The sequence below is a fragment of the Miscanthus floridulus genome, chromosome 1 (assembly GCF_019320115.1).
Source record: "Miscanthus floridulus cultivar M001 chromosome 1, ASM1932011v1, whole genome shotgun sequence".
Taxonomy (NCBI): domain Eukaryota; kingdom Viridiplantae; phylum Streptophyta; class Magnoliopsida; order Poales; family Poaceae; genus Miscanthus; species Miscanthus floridulus.
The window spans coordinates 164,160,787-164,181,166 of record NC_089580.1 but is presented as its reverse complement, the minus strand read 5'-3'; the positions used below and the strand labels follow the sequence as shown (position 1 = coordinate 164,181,166).

General features: G+C 48.1%; 1 protein-coding gene across 1 annotated transcript; it reads left to right on the top strand.

The window, feature by feature from the left end:
* The first annotated feature begins 9,186 nt into the window (after positions 1-9,186).
* Positions 9,187-10,350, top strand: LOC136466586 (uncharacterized). Its single transcript, XM_066465037.1, has 2 exons — positions 9,187-9,426; positions 10,003-10,350. The coding sequence occupies exons 1-2, from the start codon at positions 9,187-9,189 to the stop codon at positions 10,348-10,350; spliced, it is 588 nt and encodes a 195-aa protein (XP_066321134.1).
* Positions 10,351-20,380: the final 10,030 nt, after the last annotated feature.

Sequence of the window (20,380 nt, the reverse complement as noted above, 5' to 3'; positions counted from 1 at the left end):
ATTCCTCAGATGCCTCCATGCAGACATGATGTAGAGGCCGGTAGTTCCAGCTCAGCTCCACCAGCACCGCAGACGGACCCCGCATTGATAGCTATTCTTGAGCGGATGCAGCAGGACCAGGCACGATAGGCACAGGAGACCGCTGCCAACTTCGCACAGTTCTAGGCTCATCAGGACGAGTTCTAGAGGCAGCAGCAGCAGCTTCTCCAGCAGCAGCAGCAGCAGATGCATCACCAACAGATACTTATGCATCAGCAGCTTATGGGCTTCATGCAGCATGTCATGACAGCACTTGGGGCCCCATTGCCACAGTCTTCGCCCCAGCTTGCTCAGCCTACCTCCACCACGATGACTTCAGCTATATAGCCCAGCGGGCTTTAGAGTCAGGGATAGCCTCCAGCTCCATTCGCTTCACCTACAGTTCAAGTGTCCCAGTGGTTGTCCTCACCGGTGGTTGCCCCGTAGTTCACTCCATATCACACGGGTTTCTCACCAGAGCAGTCACCCTCGCTATTTGTGTCTGACACGTCAGTCTCTAGAAGTCTTGGAGCATCTTTTAGCGAGCTGACCGGCATGCCTACATGACCTCATATGCATACTGTCGGTCCGTCCACAGCAGCTCCAGCCATAGTGACTACTCAGAGGCTCCCCTCGTCTGTCGCCTCATCAGATCCTACGATAGACATACTAGCAGCTTCACAGGCAGCACCAGCCCCAGCTCAGACCCAAACCGCTTCAGCGACACTTCCTATCACAGAGGGTCAGTTAGTACAGAGCTCAGGGTCAGATGATGATGGTGCCCAGTTCCAGCTTGCTCCACGTACTTCAGCGCCCGACTCATTCGCTACAGCCCTGCCGACCGACCCTTAGTTTTTGGTGTTTGACGCCAAAGGGGGAGAGGGTTCGAGTATGTAGACTCAGGGGGAGCGTGATCTAGGGGGAGCTAGTTATATAGTATTAGCGTATTATATACTTTTGGAGTTTTATTTGTGAGATACACTTACTTATGCATTCGTGTGATTACTTTCATGCATATTATTATATCTATGTGATAGTGCTATCTATGTGATTGTGATATATGACATGTGTGCTCTCTACTTTACATTATTTATGTGTCATATCACTTGTGTTATGCTCATTTGCCTTTGCTTCCGCAGTTTTACTTCGATGCAAATGAGCTTTGTTACTCGTACTCATGCTTAATTCATATTCTTTGAGTATACTGTGTTGGCTTGGGTCATATAAGCTTGACTAACACTTTTGTTCTTATCGATAAAAGCTTATATGAACTAAGCTCGTCAAAAACCTCACTCTTTCACATACTCGAGGTGGTATTGTCATCAATCACCAAAAAGGGGGAGATTGAAAGCATCTAGGCCCCTAGTTGGGTTTTGGTGATTAATGACAATACAAGATTATTATGACTAACGTATGTTTTGCAGATGCAATTAAGTTAGGTCATGGTAATGGAGATCAATCGGGCAATCAAAGTTGTCATGCCCCTACGATGGAAATCGTTTCGGTTTTCAAAGGATGGACGACAAGGTTAAGGATGACTAGTTCTAAGTGTCGATTTGAGTTAGAGAGACACTTAGAGTAGTTTAGGACTTTGTTTTTCCTTTGGCTGTACTATTAAGGGGGGTATGAACGGGTAGCTTGACCTAGTTAAGCCTAGTGAGTTAGGTGTGGTGCACACTTGTTGAAACTAGCTCTAGGTAGCTCCTATGAATGCCTAAGATCCTTTGGAGCAAACTTCATTCACATATGATCGAGAGTTGGAAGTGAATGGAGGGTCAAATGCTGACTGGACGCTGGCCGTAGGGTCTGGTCAGTTCATTTGATCAGCTGTCTGTGTTCGGTGTGGCCGGACGCTGAAGGGGTCATGTGACCAGACGCTGAAAGGCAGCATCCGGTCGACTCCAGTAAGGTTCCAGAGAAGGGAATCTGCGACCGGACGTGTCCGGTCAGTGCTGATCGGACCCTGAGGGTTCAACGTCCGGTCGACTCCAATAAGGTTCTAGAGAAGAGAATCTGCGACCGGACGTGTCCGGTCAGTGCTGACCGGACCCTAAGGGTTTAGCGTCCGGTCGAGTCCAGTAAGGTTCCAGTAAGGGTTTTATGTGACCGGACGCGTCCGGTCAGTGCTGACCGGACCCTGCCAGCGTCCGGTCAATACAGTTTTACTAGTTCGTGGGTTGAACTGACCGGAGCGTCCGGTCAACACGACCGGAGCGTCCGGTCACCCCGCAGAAGCTCATAACGGTTCGTTTTTCAGGCTGCCTTATAAATAGAAGCTCCACTCGTGTGTGGAGTCACTTTTGCTCATTCCAATAGCTGAGAAACACGTCTGTGAGTGCTAAGAAGAGCAAGGTCCTAGTGAGGTGTTTGTGATTTAAGAATCCAAGAGTGAAACCTCATTAGTGAATCAAGAGTAGACAAGTGTGCATCCATCTTCTCATTAGGCTTCACGTGGTCAAGTGAGAGTTCGTGCTTGTTACTCTTGGTGATCGCCATCACCTAGACGGCTTGGTGGTGATTGGGAGCTTGGTGTTCACCAGGCAGAGCTTGTGGGTGACCCAACTCAAGTTGTGAGCGGCTTTGGGTGATTCGCCGCGACGGGGTGTCGAAGAATCAACCCGTAGAGAGCACTTGATCCTTGCGCGGATCAAGGGGGAGCTACACCCTTGCGCGGGTGCTCCAACAAGGACTAGTGGGGAGTGGCGACTCTCCGATACCTCGGCAAAACATCGCCGCGTTCCTCTCTTCATTTACTTTGAGCATTTACTTTAAGTATTTACTTTGAGCAATTCAATACTTGTCTTTACATTCATAGAATTGCCATGCTAGAGTAAGTTTGGAACATAGGTTGCAAGTCTTTTGTACGTTAATTTGATAGAAACACTTTTCTAGGCACAAGGGGTTAATTGGGCTATCCGTAGGATTTGATTATTGCAAGAAAATTTAGAATTAGCCCAATTCACCTCCCCTCTTGGGCATCTTGATCCTTTCAGTTTGTATGATCGATTACCATCTATTAAGTTAGGCTAATTCAATGATCTTGGAAAGAACAGTGATCAGAGCAAAATAGAACCTCCGGAGCTGTCTAATTGCATTCAATCAATGTAGGGCAGTATTTGTTCATTACCTCCAAAATTGTTGCTGGACTTGTCTTATATGCTGCTATAAGCAAAAAGCTGTGTGGTAGAACTGCCCGAAATAACACATCTTCCGAGGTGCTCGTCTTCCACCAGACATTAAGCACCCCGAAGGCAAGATACATTGGGCGGATTCCGTCGAGCACACCCCAAGGGAGAACTCGAATAATCCACATTTTACCTCCAGGATCCAATAATAAGAACGAGTTTACAATACTTATTCCATTTCATACAACCAGAGTTCTTAAAAATACATTATTACAAAACGAGAGTTCAAAGTGTGGAATTTGAATAGCGGAATGAAAATAAACATCTATCGATAATATACAAGGATTCGTCTGTGCTCACCAGAAGAATCCTCCACATAATAGCTACACTTCAAGCTGCACCTGCAATAGGGGTAAATAAACCCTGAGTACATAATGTAATCGCAAGACTTACCCGACAAGTGGGAATAAATTTCCCGACTCCAAAGGGTATGATAAGCTTTTTGGTTTGCTGAGTTTTCTTTTACGGAAAGCAATACCAATAGTGAATCCTTGTGTATGTTTATTATTAGCAGTCATGATTAGTTCATTATCTAACCATTCTATGTAAGCATATGTTCTACTTTCAAGCGAGAGTTGAACAAACAGTTTCATTTCACCATCTCTCATATTCTAGTTCTTACTACGGTGCTAGACTGTAGACAAGCTATACCGGATCATCGACGATTCATGAATTAATGTGTCCAGCTGGGTACCATGAAACACACGTCCCATTTGTACCCCCGGCACAAGTAGGATCAACCCACTATTCTCCTATCATGGGGTCTAGGTCCTCATCCAAACTTGGACTCCAAGCCCCTGCTCCTGAGTCCTGAACTCAGTACGGTGTTAGACCTCCACCATCCCCGTCTCCAATCAATTGATCCAGAAAGAGCCGAAACCCATGACAAGAGAACAATGAGCCTTCCCACGCCTATACACAAGTATGTGTTCGGGATAATAAGTCTGTGACTTGTCTAGAACCCAATGCAACGGCCGGTCCTTAATCGACACGGACAAGAAAAACAGTATAATCAAGCTATGTCCCATTGGTCGCAGGATATAACCTCTTACACCCATCAATACCCACACTACATCTCTGCCCGGTCTCTATTTTTCCTTTCACCATTTTATTATGAGAGTGATAATAATAATCACCTGTACGAGTAATGGCAGGTTACTCACGCTACCGAAAAACCTAAGCATAGCAGCTACTCGACCTATGCTAGTAGCACTCATAGATATGTGTGTGTGTGTGTATCCAGTGATCATTCAAAATAAGGGTTATGCACCGGGGCTTGTCTTAGGCAGGCGGGGTGTTAGCAAAGTCAGCAACTGATGGCTCCGGGCTCCCTCCTGGACAAGAATCTCCTCGTAGTACTTCTCGATTATCTCCTCGTACTCCTGCTCGCCCGCAGTCACGAACTCTACCAACTCGTTATCTACATACATAAAATGACGATGCAACACTTAGTAATGCGGCAACCGCAACTCTTAAAATAAAAATACATCTACCAAGTTAACTCTAATGACTACGATACTAAGCTACCTATTATTCCTACTAACAGGTATAGAATATTTCACGTATTATCTCAGCAACTAAAGGCATCCTTATTCTTATTATCGATTTAATATATATACTACAACAAGGAGTACTTAGTCACCATATTTCTCAACCTATTCTAAGGCTACAAAAATTACAGTGAGCACATAATAATCCAATAAATCTACTGTAAAAAAATTCATAGCTAAAGCTATTACCAATTTACCACAAAATTCCTATAATTATTAATCTAAATAACATTAACACTTCTAAATGATTTAATAGACCTTAGCATCAACATAGATATATATAAACTAACCATACTATCAGGTAGATAACATTTTTAGGAACTCAACATAATTTATTTCACAATTTTTGGATACTTATGTGAATTGATATTAATTTTTAAAGTTCAACTTAGAATGTAAAATATTAAGCTATTTCTATTGTCGGGTTCTTAAAACTGGGGTTCCTCGGGGACCGGCTTCCACGCCAGGGCTTGGCCTAGGAAAGCGGCCTTTCTTTGTTCTGGACCGGTCCGAAAGTCTAAAACCAATAGACTGGAGCACTCGCTTCAGGCCCAGGCCGCCTTCGGCCCATCTCTCCGACCGGAACACTAGCTCAGGCTCAGGCCAGCTCTGAATGGCCTCTCCTATCGGAGCGCTAGCGTTAGGCCCCGACTGCCTCCGCATGGCCTCCACTCAGAAAGCCTGACCCGAGGACCGCCTCGGACTTCGACCCCACGACTCCGACCCCACGACCGGGGCTCGTGGAAAGCCAGCTCACCGCTCTTCTCCGACTGGCATGCCAGAACCGACTAGGGACCATCCGACCAGGGACGCCTGCTCGAAAAGAACCAGAAGGCGTGCGGAGAAAGGCAAGGCGTGGCTTGCAAGTCAACACCATTGTACCAGGGACCATACCCTGCACGAAGCAGTGCTTCTGCAGCCACCCTAACACAAAGTATTGTAGGGGCCACTAGAAACTCCCATATGGTAAGCCCTCTCCGCGTGTCTCTGGACACTGATTGCGGTATGGGCTCCAGGATTTGCCATACCGGGTGAACATAGCACAGCTCCTCACATGCCACTAGGCATACAGAAGTATTCTGCAGGTACCGGCGTCCATCCTTCCTGAGGAAGATAGCTCCACCTTCTGTACACATCTGACATCCTACGGCGACATTGATAGTATTGGGAGGCTTCAACCATTATCCAGTTTTCATCACCATAGGCAGCAAGGCTTAGAAATATTTGTACTCTCTCCCTCTCACCTGTAAAAGGCCATCCCCTTTATCTATAAAAGGGGATGTGCTCCCTCCAACCAGAGGAGATTGACTTCTTGAAGCTCAGACTCACTAGATCGACATCAACACTATCAACCACAGGACCACCTAGTTCCGACCGCAACCCTTCCGATTGGAGCCAACCGAACCTCTTGTATCCCACCTTCTTCCTCCTTCTTGTTTGTACCCCCACTACAGACTTTGAGCACCTGGGCTCAGGAATAAAGTCACCGACCGACCCTGACTGGACGTAGGGCACGTTGCCTGAACCAGTATAAATCCTGTGTCATTGTGTGCTAGGCCACCTCCGATCAAAACGTATAGCAAAACTATAAATATTTACTAGTTGGTCACTTTCTGCACTGATAGTTGGCGCCGTCCGCAAGGAAGACGATGTATGTTCAACACATTTTGGTCATCGGATGGCCCATTTTTCCGCCACTCCCGCCGTGGCGGGCTCCGATGATACGATTCGTTTCAGCTCGCTGGAGTTCCCCACAGTCTCGCCCATCGGGATGTGGGTTCCACCCGTCTTCGAGCCATTCCAGGCCTTTTGCTTCGGGAGCCTGGACTTCGTCGCCGACTGACTCGGTGTGCTCCACCTCCACGAGGAGGCTCGCGACCCGGCACCCGTCGGGGGGATGTCCTCCATCGACTCTAGGACGCGCAGCTTCGACGGCGCGGCATCTGCGCTTCATTTTGAGCAAACTCTCTACTCAAACCCCACTATAAGTAATATGCGTGCTACTCGCTCTTTATTTACTATCTCTCACCAGTCACCCGGAGGAAATGTACCACCCACGCCACAAACACCATATGATCGGTTCCCCTACGGTCCTACATCCTCCGCGAACGCCTATGCTCAGGGGCTTCGAGGGATGTTGGCACCATCCCCCCTAACGTCCGAGTTCGTGGGAGTAGTGGGCTTTGTTCCTATCATTCCTCACAAACTTTTGAATGATGATGGCGAGAGCGACGGTTCAAGCATCGGTGACGTGGCACCCCATCACTGTCCGTCCCGGGAGTGCGCTATGGCGGACGCTTCGCGACAACCACCGGTGGTTGCGGAGTCTATGCAGACCCACACCCCTCTGGACCCATGTGCGGGAGCCCTCGCGTTTGCACAAGCACACGCTGAGGAATTACGACAACGATGGCAGAGTCAGCCGTCGTCTGCACCGGCGTCGTCGGTACAACACATTGCGCCCCACGTGCCTGGCCTGGCGGGTGGCACCCGGGGTCACGCTTGTCAGGTTCAGCACGACATCGTGAGCAAAGGGAACGATGTCCCACAATTTGCCCGGGCCGGCCAGAATATCGCTGCTGTAGCAATGCCTCTCCGCGGTGTTCCTGAGCCTGTCGCCCCTCAGGAGCGGGCAGTCTACCGAAACCTCCGGGTTCTAGTAGAGGATGCCGCCATCCAACAGGCGGAAAGCTCCGTGTCGTGACTCCGACCCTCGCCCTCTCTACCCACCGGGGGGACGGGGACGCACCAACCGGGTCAGTCCGTTCGCTCGCCGCCACAGCCGGCAGGCTCGGCTTAGGGAGTGGCAGCCGCACCACGGTCCAACCAAGCGCTTGCTCCACACCGACCGCACCAGGACGCTTGTAGCATTGCTGGCAACCGTCGTTGAGCCCGACACGGTAACAACAACCGCCATACGGCAGCAGGCGACATGGACCCTGACCGAATCATCGAGGGAAGCGGAGAAACGCGCCCTAGGCGCGATCGCTGGCCAGATGACCGGAGTCCCAGCCCTTAGGGCCCGGGGCCACGGGCCTTTAGCCGGCGCATCCGGAGAGCGCCGTTTCCGCAGCGTTTCCGGCCTCCCACCAACATCACCAAATACATCGGGGAGACAAACCCATGCATTTGGCTTGAAGACTTCCAGCTCGCCTATCGAGCCAGAGGAGTGGATGATGACTTTTTCATCATCCAGTATCTTCCCATTTGCGTAGGGGAGCAAGTTCGGGCATGGCTCCAATTCCTTCCACATGACAGTATCCACGACTGGACAGACCTCAAGAGGGTCTTCGTCGGGAATTTTTAGGGGACATCCGTCCGTCCGTCCGAGAAACTCCTGGGACCTCAAGAGCTGCCAGCAGGAACCCAGCGAATCCCTGCGGGATTACATCCATAGGTTTTCCCAACATTGTAACTCCCTCCCTAATGTCGTCGATGCAGACATCATCAGTGCTTTCCTCTCCGGGACAAACTGGAAGTCCCTAATCCACAAGCTTGGCTGCCTAAAACCCCACACCACCCGCGATCTACTCAACGTCGCCACCAACCATGCCTCTAGCGAGGAGGCGGTCGGAGCGGTCTTCAGCGGAGGCCAGGACAAAGGCAAGCCCAAGTGCGTGGACCTAGACGAAGGCCCCTCCACTCAAAAGGGCAAGAAGAACAGGAAGGACCAACGCCAGTCGGATGACACCGTGTTGATCGCCGTAGCTGAACGCGCGCCCAGGCTGCCCCAACAGGGACTGCCTGACCACTTCAACAAACTCATGGATGGTCCATGCCCCAATCATGCCTATCCTATCAAACACCTCTACAAGGAGTGCGAGCTCCTCAAATGTTTCCTTCAACAGGCCAGCGCGCCATAGGAGGGGGACGGCAAGGAGCCGATAGTCAGGAGGGGTGGCGCGGTAGGCAAGGACAGGGATGGTTTCCCTGAACCTGATGAGTGCATCATGTTCTTCGGTGGGTCCAACGCCGTTTGGTCCAAACGCCAGCATAAGGTACGCTACAGATAGGCATGCGCCGCCAAAACGGCCGTCCCCTCCTTCCTCAGTTGGTCGGAATCTCCGGTCACCTATGATCAGAGGGACCATCCCTCCCACGTCGTAAGACTAGGACGCTATCTGCTTGTCATCGACCCCATCGTCCGCAAGAAGCGCCTCACCAAGGTGCTAATGGATGGGGGCAGTGGTCTCAACATCCTGTACGTCGACACCCTCAATGCCATACGCATCCCCTAATCAGAGCACCACCTGGCGGGCTCCCCCTTCCATGGGGTAATCCTGAGAGCATAGGCATACCCGCTCGGACAGATCGATCCGCCCGTCATGTTTAGCAGCCGAGCCAACTTCTGCTCGGAGGTCCTCACCTTCGAAGTGGTAGACTTTTTGGGGTCCTACCATGCCATTTTGGGGTGGCCATGCTACGCAAGATTCATGGCGATCCCCAACTACACCTACCTCAAGCTGAAGATGCCGAGACCAAACGGTATCATCACAGTGAGTAGCACCTTTTCACACGCCTTTGAGTGTGACCGCGAGCACTATGAGCTCGCCACCGCGGTCGTCAACTCATCCGAGCTCCTGCAGCTCGAGGAGTCATCATCCCCTGCAGCCCCAGACTGCAACAAACCAACCTCCTCGATGGCCTTCCACTCGCTCGAGGAAACCAAGGCGGTGGGTGTCGATCCCACCAACCCAACCAAGATAGTCCGAGTTAGGACCTAGCTTCCGACCAAATAGGAACGCGAGCTCGTCGACTTCCTGCGCGACAACCACGATGTCTTCGCATGGAAGCCATCTGACATGCCAGGGATACCCCGAGAGGTCGTCGAGCACGCACTATGCCTTACCTCGGGCGCTAAATCCACCAAACAACGCTTGCATCGCTTCGACGATGAAAGGCGCAGGGCCATAGGCGAGGAAATCGCCAAACTCTTGGTAGCCGGGTTCATCAGGGAGGTCTTCCATTCTGACTGGCTTGCCAATCCCATCCTAGTCAGAAAAAAGACCAAGAAGTGGAGAATGTGCGTCGATTATACTGGACTCAACAAAGCATAACCAAAGGATCATTTCCCATTACCGCGCATAGACTAGATAATTGACTCCACCTCGAGTTGCGAAATCCTCTCCTTTCTGGATGCCTACTTAGGCTATCACTAGATCACGATGAAAGAGTGCGATCAGCTTGCAACCTCGTTCATCACCCCGTATAGTTCATACTGCTACGTAACCATGCCTTTCGGCCTGAAGAACGCTGGCACCACCTACCAAAGGTGCATGCAGCAATGCTTCGCCGACCAAATCGACTCGCTCGACCAGCTTAATCAGGCCGAGCGGCCAAAACCAACGATCGCCGTCTATGTTGATGACATAGTGGTCAAAATGGCTCAAGCTTGTGACCTGATCGCAAACTTGGCTGCGACGTTTGTGAACCTCCGAAGGTTCAACATCAAGCTGAATCCCAAAAAGTGTGTTTTCGGGGTTCTAAAGGGGAAACTGCTGGGATACATTGTATTCGAGTGCGGCATCGAAGCCAACCCCGAAAAGATCACGACCATCTCCAACATGGGCCCCATACGCAACGTCAAGGGTGTGTAGAGACTCATCGGTTGCCTGGCTGCCTTAAGCCGCTTCATCTCCCGGCTCAGTGAACGGGGGATGCCGCTCTACAAGCTCCTCAAAAAGACGAACACCTTCGTCTGGACTGAGGAAGCCCAGTGGGCTCTCAAAAGCCTCAAAATGTTCCTAACATCGGCCCCAATCCTCATCGCTCCCTAGCAGGGAGAACCCCTCCTCCCTTATGTCATGGCAAGTAACCATGTGGTGAGCGCCACCCTGGTCATAGAGAGGGAGGAACTGGGACACCAGCTCAAAGTGGAGCGACCCGTATACTTTTTCGGAGAAGTGCTTACCGACCCCAAGGTCTAGTACCCCCAGGTGTAGAAACTCCTGTACGCCATGTTAATGGCCGCCAGGAAGCTCCTACACTACTTCATCGACCATGAAGTCATAGTCATCACTTCATACCCACTCAGAGACATCATCCGCAATCATGACGCCGTGGGACGAATCTCTAAGTGGGCCCTTGAACTCATGGGCCATGACATCAGGTATACCCCCTGCACCACGATTAAGTCTCAGGCTCTCATGGACTTTGTCGCCAAATGGACGGAGGTCCAGCTATCGGCCTAGGACGTCTCCCATGAGTACTGGACAATATACTTCGATGGGTCCGTAATGGCGCCCGGCTCGGGGGTTGGAGTGGTTCTGATCTCCCTAGATCTAAATAGGCTCCACTACGCCATCTGCCTCCACTTTCTGGCTTCAAACAATGCCGCAGAATATGAGGCCCTTATCAACGGACTACACATCGCCATCGAGCTCGGCGCTACGCGACTCTACGTCTGTGGTGACTCAGAACTAGTCATTGATCAGGTCATGAAGGAATCCTCCTGCAAAAGTCCCCTCATGACAGCATACTACCAAGAGGTGCGTAAGCTCGAGGACAAATTCCAGGGAATCAAACTGCATCACATCCCTCGAAGGGACAACGACGCCGCCGTTTTCCTCGCAAAACTAGCCACCACACGAGATCCGTTCCTAAGCAGAGTCTTCATCAACGATGCCCATGAGCCGTCCACCCGCATCCTAGAAGGTCCAACCCAGACACACCCTGACAGCCAGCTAGCGTCTAGGAGCTCTGACCGTAGTACCTCTATAACGACGTCACCTGTGGACGTCGCTGTATTGGCACTCGATCAAACCAATTGGCGAGCACCGCTACTCGCCTACCTCCTCGAGGAGGTTCTCCCACCTGAAAGAACCAAAGCCCGACGAATCGCTTGATGCGCTAATACCTTCGTCGTGTTCGGTAACGAGCTCTACAAACGGAGTCCGTCAGGAGTGCTCATGAAGTGCGTCCCCGCCAGCCGGGGAAAACAGATCCTCCTCGATGTCCATTCTGGGATCTACGAGCATCATGCGGCCCCAAGATCCCTGGTCGGAAAAACCTTTCGCCAAGGTTTTTACTGGCCCACCGCACTACGAGATGCAGAGGAGGTCATCCGCAGGTGCGAAGGATGCCAGTTCTAAGCTCGGCAAACCCATTTGCCAGCACAAGAGCTCCAAACCATCCCAATCACCTGGCCATTCGCGGTCTAGGGCCTAGACACAGTAGGACCTCTCAAGAAAGGTCCAGGCAGTTTTACTCACCTACTCGTAGCAGTCAACAAGTTTACCAAATAGATAGAGGCCAAGCCCATCACCAATCTCCGCTCGAAAGAGGTGGTCAAATTCTTCCTTGACATCATCTACTGATTTGGCGTTCCTAACTGTATTATCACTGACCATGGGACTAACTTCACTGGGAAGAAGTTCCAAGACTTCAGCAATGGATACGGCATCAGAATTGATTGGGCTTCGGTCGAACATTCATGAACTAACGGTCAGGTCGAACGCGCCAATGGCATGGTCCTCCAAGGACTCAAAATGTGCATCTTCGACCGACTCAACAAACACATCAGGTGATGGGTTACAGAGGTCTTAGCAATCCTCTAGAGCCTAAGAACGACCCCAAACCGATCCACGGGATTCACACCTTTCTTCCTGGCCTACGGAGCAGAAGCTGTGTTGCCCTCCGACCTCGATCATAGTGCACCGAGAGTAAAAGCTTTCGACCGCGACCGAGCCGCGGCAGCTCAACAAGACGTAGTCGACCTGCTCGAAGAGGCCCGCGAGACAACCGTCATTCGCTCCGCTCGCTATCAACAGACCTCCATAGGTACGACGAAAGGAAGATCAGAGGAAGGATTCTCAAAGTCGGTGATCTCATGCTACGAAGGACTCAATCAACAAAGGAAAAACACAAGGTCTCTCCACCCTGGGAAGGACCCTATATGGTAACTGAAGTAATCCAACCGGGCACCTACCGACTAGAGGACAACGATGGCAATGTTCTCAACAACACTTGGAACATTGAACAGCGCTATGACATTTTTTCCCCTTAGAAACCGATCTAAACACCTTCGATTTAAGCGAACGCTCCTATAAGAGCACCCCGATGTTGATGCGGGACCCATGGGGTTTCACATGGAGAAGAGAGAAGAAGACCTAGTCCAACTAGGATTTCCTACATGTAATCCTACTAGGACTAGTTACACGTAATCCTATTAGGATCTCTACTTTGTAACCGACTAGGACTCCCGCCTCTTCTAGACTATATAAAGGAGGGCAAGGGTCCCGAGATCGACACACACACAACCGACAGAACTCACAACCACAACATACCTCACAACACAACAAACAGCGCAGGGCGTAATATACTATCCACACCAGACTAGACGTAGGGCGCCGTGACTTTCCGACGTGAGGAACCAGTATAAATCATTGTCTCCCTACGTTTACCATCGAGTTCCTGCAAACACCGATACTCCTCCGAACAAATCACCGTCCTAGGTACCCCATGATGGGTTGCTGGTGGTAAAATATCGACAGCTGGTGCGCCAGGTAGGGGCTCTTGGCGCTTTGCGTTCGAGAGCTTGGTGGACCTTAAGATCAAGATTTGTCGCGGTTCTCGTCGGCCTCATCGACAACTCATTGCGGTTTTCATCGACAACTCGCTACAACTCTCGTCGACATGGATGATAACATCCGCACAAGATCCCAACTCCAGCAGCCGGTCAACAAGCACTGCCACTGAAGACTACAAGCGATCAAGCAACATGCAAGTTAGAGCTTTCCCTAGAACAAGTCAATTAGCACCGCAATTCATCTGAGTCCAATACATCTCAAAGCCAAAGAAGGATCGGTCAGCATCAACTACGGCAAGAAGTCATGGTGATGTCTACTCAAATTCGGATACTAATTCTACTCTGATACGACAAGTACACGGAAATTTTCACTAGTCCAATCAAACGGAGGAGCACGACAAGGATGAGGAAGCAAGCAAGGCCAACATATATGTGTATATACTCATACACAAGAGACAAGATCAAGCAGTCATGATGATAACTCAGACTCTTAAATTCAGACCCCATGTCAGTTTGCGACATCCAGCCACATCAATATCCAAAGTTTGATCCAGAAGCACCATGTCCGATTGCACCGAGCAAACTAGCAAGCAAGCCGACTACAATACAGATCCAGCCAACAAAAAAGCAAGCAAATTATTCATGCTCTACAAGCTCCATGACATGTTGATGACGCAAGAAAGAAGTCCACACCATTAATCAGAGATGAGCATGCAAGCCAATTAAATATTGAGGCATATATACACATATACATACAAGATACAAGAGACATGCGAGTGCCCATGCAAGCATCACGTCTGGATCCGTCACTATGCCAACATATGGTCGTACGGGAGAATCATCTTGTACTTGAATCAACTACGTCAACAAGCAAGCTGTCAAGTCACGAGCAGCCAAGTACCAAGCGTCTGACCGACTGCTACCACAACACGGAAGCAAGCCAAATCAAGAAACAAGTCGTCCAAGCCAGATAGCAAGCAAGCCAAGACCAACTACTCGGCTGAGGAGTCTGAGTACTCGGAAACAATTTAAGCGAAAGGAACACACGACCTCCGCAAACAACTCGGATACGATATCCAACTACGGTGACCAACTACTAGGCTAAACGGCGCCCCGATCGACTACCCGGCTGCGGTGGTCAACAACTCTGCCATGAACCAAGCTAAGTGACGCTTTAATTTTTTACATTCCAAATATTATTCGTATGCCTCTGTGGCCATATCATCTTCCCTTAATGGTTATTAATTTCCTCGGATAGTAAGCCTTAATTCATGAAGCTTGTTTTCTCGAATGGATGGTCACGTCAATGAACCTCTGAACCATACGGATGGTCACGTCAAAGAACCTCTGAACCATACGGGTGGTCACGTCAATGGACCTCTGAGCCATACACGAGATTCAAGTGCTTAAACGTAATAGGCTACTACCCAGGAAATTAACCGACCTAGCAAGGGAAGACACAAAAAATCATCATGTGAGCAAACATAGTGCTCTACAATCATCATGCGAGCAAACATAGTGCTCTAAGTCTTCTCTTAACGGTCGCTAAAGTCCTCAGGTAGAACATGCCTTAATCCGTGAAGCTTGTCTACTCACATGGATGGTCACATCAATGAACCTCTGAACCATACGCCAGAGATTCAAGTGCTTAAACGTAACAGGACACTACCTGAGGAATTTGCATGGCCTAGCAAGAGCAAGACACAAAAAAAGTTTATATGCATTTTATGATGCCGGGGCCCGCCCCTGATTAATTATTCAAATACGGGACATGCTCCTGACTTCATATCTAGAATGTCATTTACAACATATTTTTATGTTTAACATGCAGGGGAGCTACATCTATACCATGAGATCAGGAAAAACATGCTCCTGAGAGCTAGTCCAGAAACAACCTGGTTTCATAAAAAAAGAACCCCGACAAGGTGCGATAAGTACCAAGACAAATTCAGAAAGAACCCGGATCGATCAGAAAACAACCCCGAAGAGGTGCTGCAAGTACAAAGACAAATTCAGAAAGAACCCGGATTGATCAGAAAACAACCCGAATAAGGGGAGCTACATCTGTACCATGAGACCAGGAAAAAACACGCTCCTGAGAGCTAGCCCAAAAACAACCTAGTTTGATAAAAAAAGAACCCCGACAAGGTGCGGCAAGAACCAAGACAAACGCTTAGAAAGAACCCAGATCGATCAGAAAACAACCCCAAAGAGGTGCTGCAAGTACCAAGACAAATTCAGAAAGAACCCGGATTTATTAGAAAACAATCCGGATAAGGTACATATAAGTTTAGAAAGAACCTGGATGAAGTGCAAACAACCTGGAAGAGGTACATCAAGAACCAAAGAAGTCTAGAAATGACCTGGATGAATAAAAACAACTCGAAAGGGCATCACGGCTTAGTCAAACACTAAGCTCGGGGGCTCGGCATTCACTTCAACTACGCCCGGGGGCTCAAATTCAAGGATGAAAGACCAAGAATACAAGTACTCAAGACTACAACAAAGACAACACATCAAGACCCTTCATCCGATTTCTATTCTAAACAAAAGTACACAGAGAAGGCTCGGGGGCTACGGGATACATAACCCCAAAAAATTTTGAAGACAAGAATCTGGACCCTTCAACTTTTGCAAGCAAAAGCAAGAGGCTCGGGGGCTACACTCAGTGAGTGCAATTTTTACGAAAAATTGTACCCACCAAAAAAGAACTCAGAGCAACCAAGAAGACTAAAGGGACCCTCTGGCTTCTTGTCCCAATAAGCAAGAGGCTCGGGGTGTTACAGAACTGACCAAATCATAAGAACGTAAGTACAAAAACAATCACCGAGGCGATCAAATTCCTATACTTAAGCTCCCATAATCCCGGTAGTCCGAAAATCATGAAGGATTTCAACCAACTCTCGATATACAAACTAAGATCATAGTGATTCAACACAACACATCATCCGTTACAACATTTCATAATAAGCATTCGGATTACATCCATCAGAGTTTAAATAGAATATTACAAACCAAGTTTGAGTATGCAGAAGCAACATAGTTTAGTACAAAACATCATAGTTTTCAATTACATTGCCAAGTCTGAGTCATGTCCCACAAAAGCATTATTAGGTACAAGAACTAGTAGAGACCGCGCCCAACGGTCTAGTCTTCATCCCCAGCTGGGAGAAGGTAGTACTTGCAGCAACCAAGTAGAACTAGTCATCTGCAACAGGTGGGAGATAAACCCTGAGTACGAGAAGGTACTCAGCTAGACTTACCCGACAAAACCAGAATAAAAGACACCAAGGATCATGCAAGGCTTTTCAGGTGGGCTAGCTTGACACAGTTGCATAAAAGAGCTTATGAATATAGTAACCAATTTAAACTTAGCATCAAGTTATCATCATTTACCTATCTACTAGATTAGCACCTGTACTAGAGCACTCACTTATTAGGAGCAAACAATATTAACCATAGCAGGTATAATAAGGCTGTCATCATCATATCATCATTTCTGAACCATTAGATTATTTAGTGTATCTACATTGGAGATAAGCCCATCAAGTTCTCACTAACCAGGAGAGACGACGACTCGAATCGAATTACAACTCAGCTGAGGGGGTATTCCTAACTCTCACCCTGGCATACTTAGCAAGGGTAGCTGTGGGTTACCTTTGGTACAACTCAGGAACCAAATTCGTGGGTTCGATCAGCGCCAGCGCTCTCAGGGATTACCCTTCTGCCAGGACGATCAGGACTTTTAAATCACCTGCCCTTGGACTCACACCTATGGCTCCCTTTCAAGGCGTACTTTATACTTATCGACTCCCAGCCTGAGGTGAGCTACTCGGCTTCGCGGTCGGTCTTCAGACACGGCCAACTAAGAGAGAGGCATGCGATCAACATGAATAGGAAAGGCTCCAAGAATCAGTCCTTAAGTGACACAGACGGAGTCACTGCAAACTGGCAAGCCTCCGTCTGGTCTTCATTTCAAATTAAGACTGGTTCTTTTCCACGATAGCAAATATAGCCAACTGTGCCACATGTATCTTCCTATATCTCGCAAGTGACAGGAAATCACCTGACTTCTATCGTGTTTAAGCAGGGCTAAGCACTACACGAGCCTGAGCTACATAGGATTTAGGGTGACAATATCTAGACAAGGATTGGGTGATCAATGCAGCAAGTGTTTGCATCCAACACCTAAACTTAATGCAACAATATATATGTAACAATAATATTGTAACGGTATTTCAGAAATTAGGAGGATTAATATGCTCCGGGGCTTGCCTTTCATAAAGTTGCAAGGACGGTGATCCGGGCACTCAACGGCGACCTCGTCTGGCACTTCTCCTGAAGGCTGCTCCTCCTGAATCTCTGGTGTCGGCTGCTGCTGCTCGCTCGGTTCCTCGAATTCCAGCAGGGTCACTCCTTCCAGTACACCTATTGCATGCCGATGCACAAGATAAATATCATGGATGCATAAGGAATGACATGATGCTCAATGATGAATGAATCACAGTAAGTGTTTACCAAAAACATCACTGGACACTCATTTACCGAGTAAGACTAGCCCTATTCAAATCACTTTAAAACAGGTATCTAATTTAACTTGAAGAACAAGATCAACTTACCTAACTTGCATAACCTAAGATAAAGATGCTCATCTTTAGTTAAAGGCCTAACACCTAGGAACATTTCCACAAACTTAGAAATAGTAAAGGCATACATAAATCAACATTTAAAGTTTCATATGCACACAAGTAGTCTCTTAATTCAATCACAACAAGAGTTATACAAATCCAAATGACTTGCATGAGGACATTCTAGAAAGCTTATGAAATTATCTACAAATCATTTGTAAACATCAAAGCAAGATTCTTATGTTAATCAAATCGAATTCCAGTAAACCTAGAATCTGTCCAGAAATGACAGGGTTACTAGCTTAATTATTTAATGATGATGCAAAAGCATAATTTGACCAAGCCAAGTTAACCAACTTGTTGCACATACCAGAGAAACACTAGAAAGTATAGTGCCAACTTCTAAATAAATTATTTAATATCCTTTTCAAATTTATTTAGTTAATTAGGTGATTTAAGCAATATATAGTAAAACTGTTCAAAAAAATCTACAAACATTACAGTAGCTATCTCATGCTTCACATAGACTACCATAAAAATTTCAAAGCCATGGAGCAAGCATAACTTGCTGTATCCAAAATAACAGGTGGCATGCCTATTTTTAGCATAATTAGGAAACCCTAATGAAAAGTGTCAAGCAACAGATTTCACATTTTTCCTAGCATCATTCTATCATAAGAACCTTACTCACCAAATTGTACCTATACTGGATCTATAGAAAAATTATGAAAATTCACCCAAGATCCATCCGTTGATAAAAAGAAATTCTATAACTCAAAAACTACACATGCACTAGCTCTGAAATTTTAACTAGAGCTTCTACTAAGCAATAATATATTACCTACAAAATTTCATAATTTTTGGACCAAAGAAACTCAAGATAAAATTCAAACAAGTTTGCATGCATCTAAAAACACATTTCAAAGTCCTATTTTATTCATCCAAAATTTCTAAAACATGTGCTCATATAATATTTTTATTAAATACTAGACATCACTAGGAACTCAACAAAATTGGAACCATAGCATTTGGAGCTACCAATTAGGAGATACACATTTTTGAATATCTATACAAATCTGTGAAATAATTAAAACAAAACAAAACAAGAAATCATTTCACTGCTGTTGGGCCGGCCCGAGGAAATGGCGGCCCATGAACACGCGCTGGCGCGGCCTAAAATGCGGCGTAGCCCAGGCTGGCTACCTCCTCAGCAGCGGCGACTGACAAAGGGGACCCACGCGTCAGTGAGAGAAACAGGGGAGGAAGAACGGTCGGTGGCGTAGTTCGTCGCCGGTGACATCTCCGGCGAAGGCAATGGTGCCAACGTGTTCGCCTCACCCAAGTGCACCTAGGGGAACCCTTTATTGCAGCTAATGACTCAGCTAGAGGGGGTGATGACTAGCACGACGGCGCACGGCCACGGCAGGGCTGGCTCCGGCGAGCTGACGGCGTCGCAGCCCCAAACGATGACCCTATGAGCTTCCTTAGTACTCCTAGGACCTAGCGTGAGGCAGAGGAGGGGATGGGAGGGTCACGGTGGTGGTTGTCCATGTGGAGCAACAATGCTGGTGAGGTCAGCCATGGCGGCGGTGGAAGAACAGCGATGATTCGCCCTTACCGAGGCTTGATTGGACCGACGGTGAGGTGGAGAAGGTAGAGAAGACTACGGCGAGGCTACAGGCGGACTAGGCAACATGTTTTCATGGGGGCAAGCACGCACGATGATGGCGACATGCGATCGGCAATGGCGGACTGCTTGAGCTTGCTTGCAGCACGTGGTGGAGGCGAAGAAATGAGAACTGGAGCGGGCGAGTGCATCGAGCAGGCACGTGGGGTGCTCAAGACGCAGACAGCAGTGCCAGGATGCCCGTGGTGTGTGGCCTACATGAGCAGAAGGCTGGCGACGGGTGGCGCCATGTGGCCAGCGAACTCTGAACCGGTCGGCCACGATGTTACTGAACGTTTTCTGAAAATGGTGATTCAGTGTTTGATGACCATGACTGACAGCGCCATTTCATCGTGTCAACACGGCTCAACCAATGATCCTTTGTAAAAATGGTGTTCATGAAAAATGTAGATGTACCATCCAGCTACAATTTCTTTTCAAGGACCATCATCTAATTTTCCATGAATCAGAAGTTACATCAAGCCCAAGTTGGCAAGATCCAACTGAAAATGTGTTTATGACTTAGACAAAAATTTCAGTGTGAAATCAGTATGAAATTCTAACGTGTGGGCCATGTTTGAGTGCACAGCCATGCAAGGTTTCTAAGTTGGTCTTTTGAATCAGTCGAACAGTGACACTCTAAGGGTCAATTCAAGTCAAACCTCCACTTGAGGGCATTTTGGTCATTTTGATCTATATGAACAATGTCCCAACAAGTAACCTAAGTGTAGTTAAGGTGTAATAGACCATGATCAACCATTTTACAAAATTGTTATACCACTTCTAATGATCACATGTGATAAAGC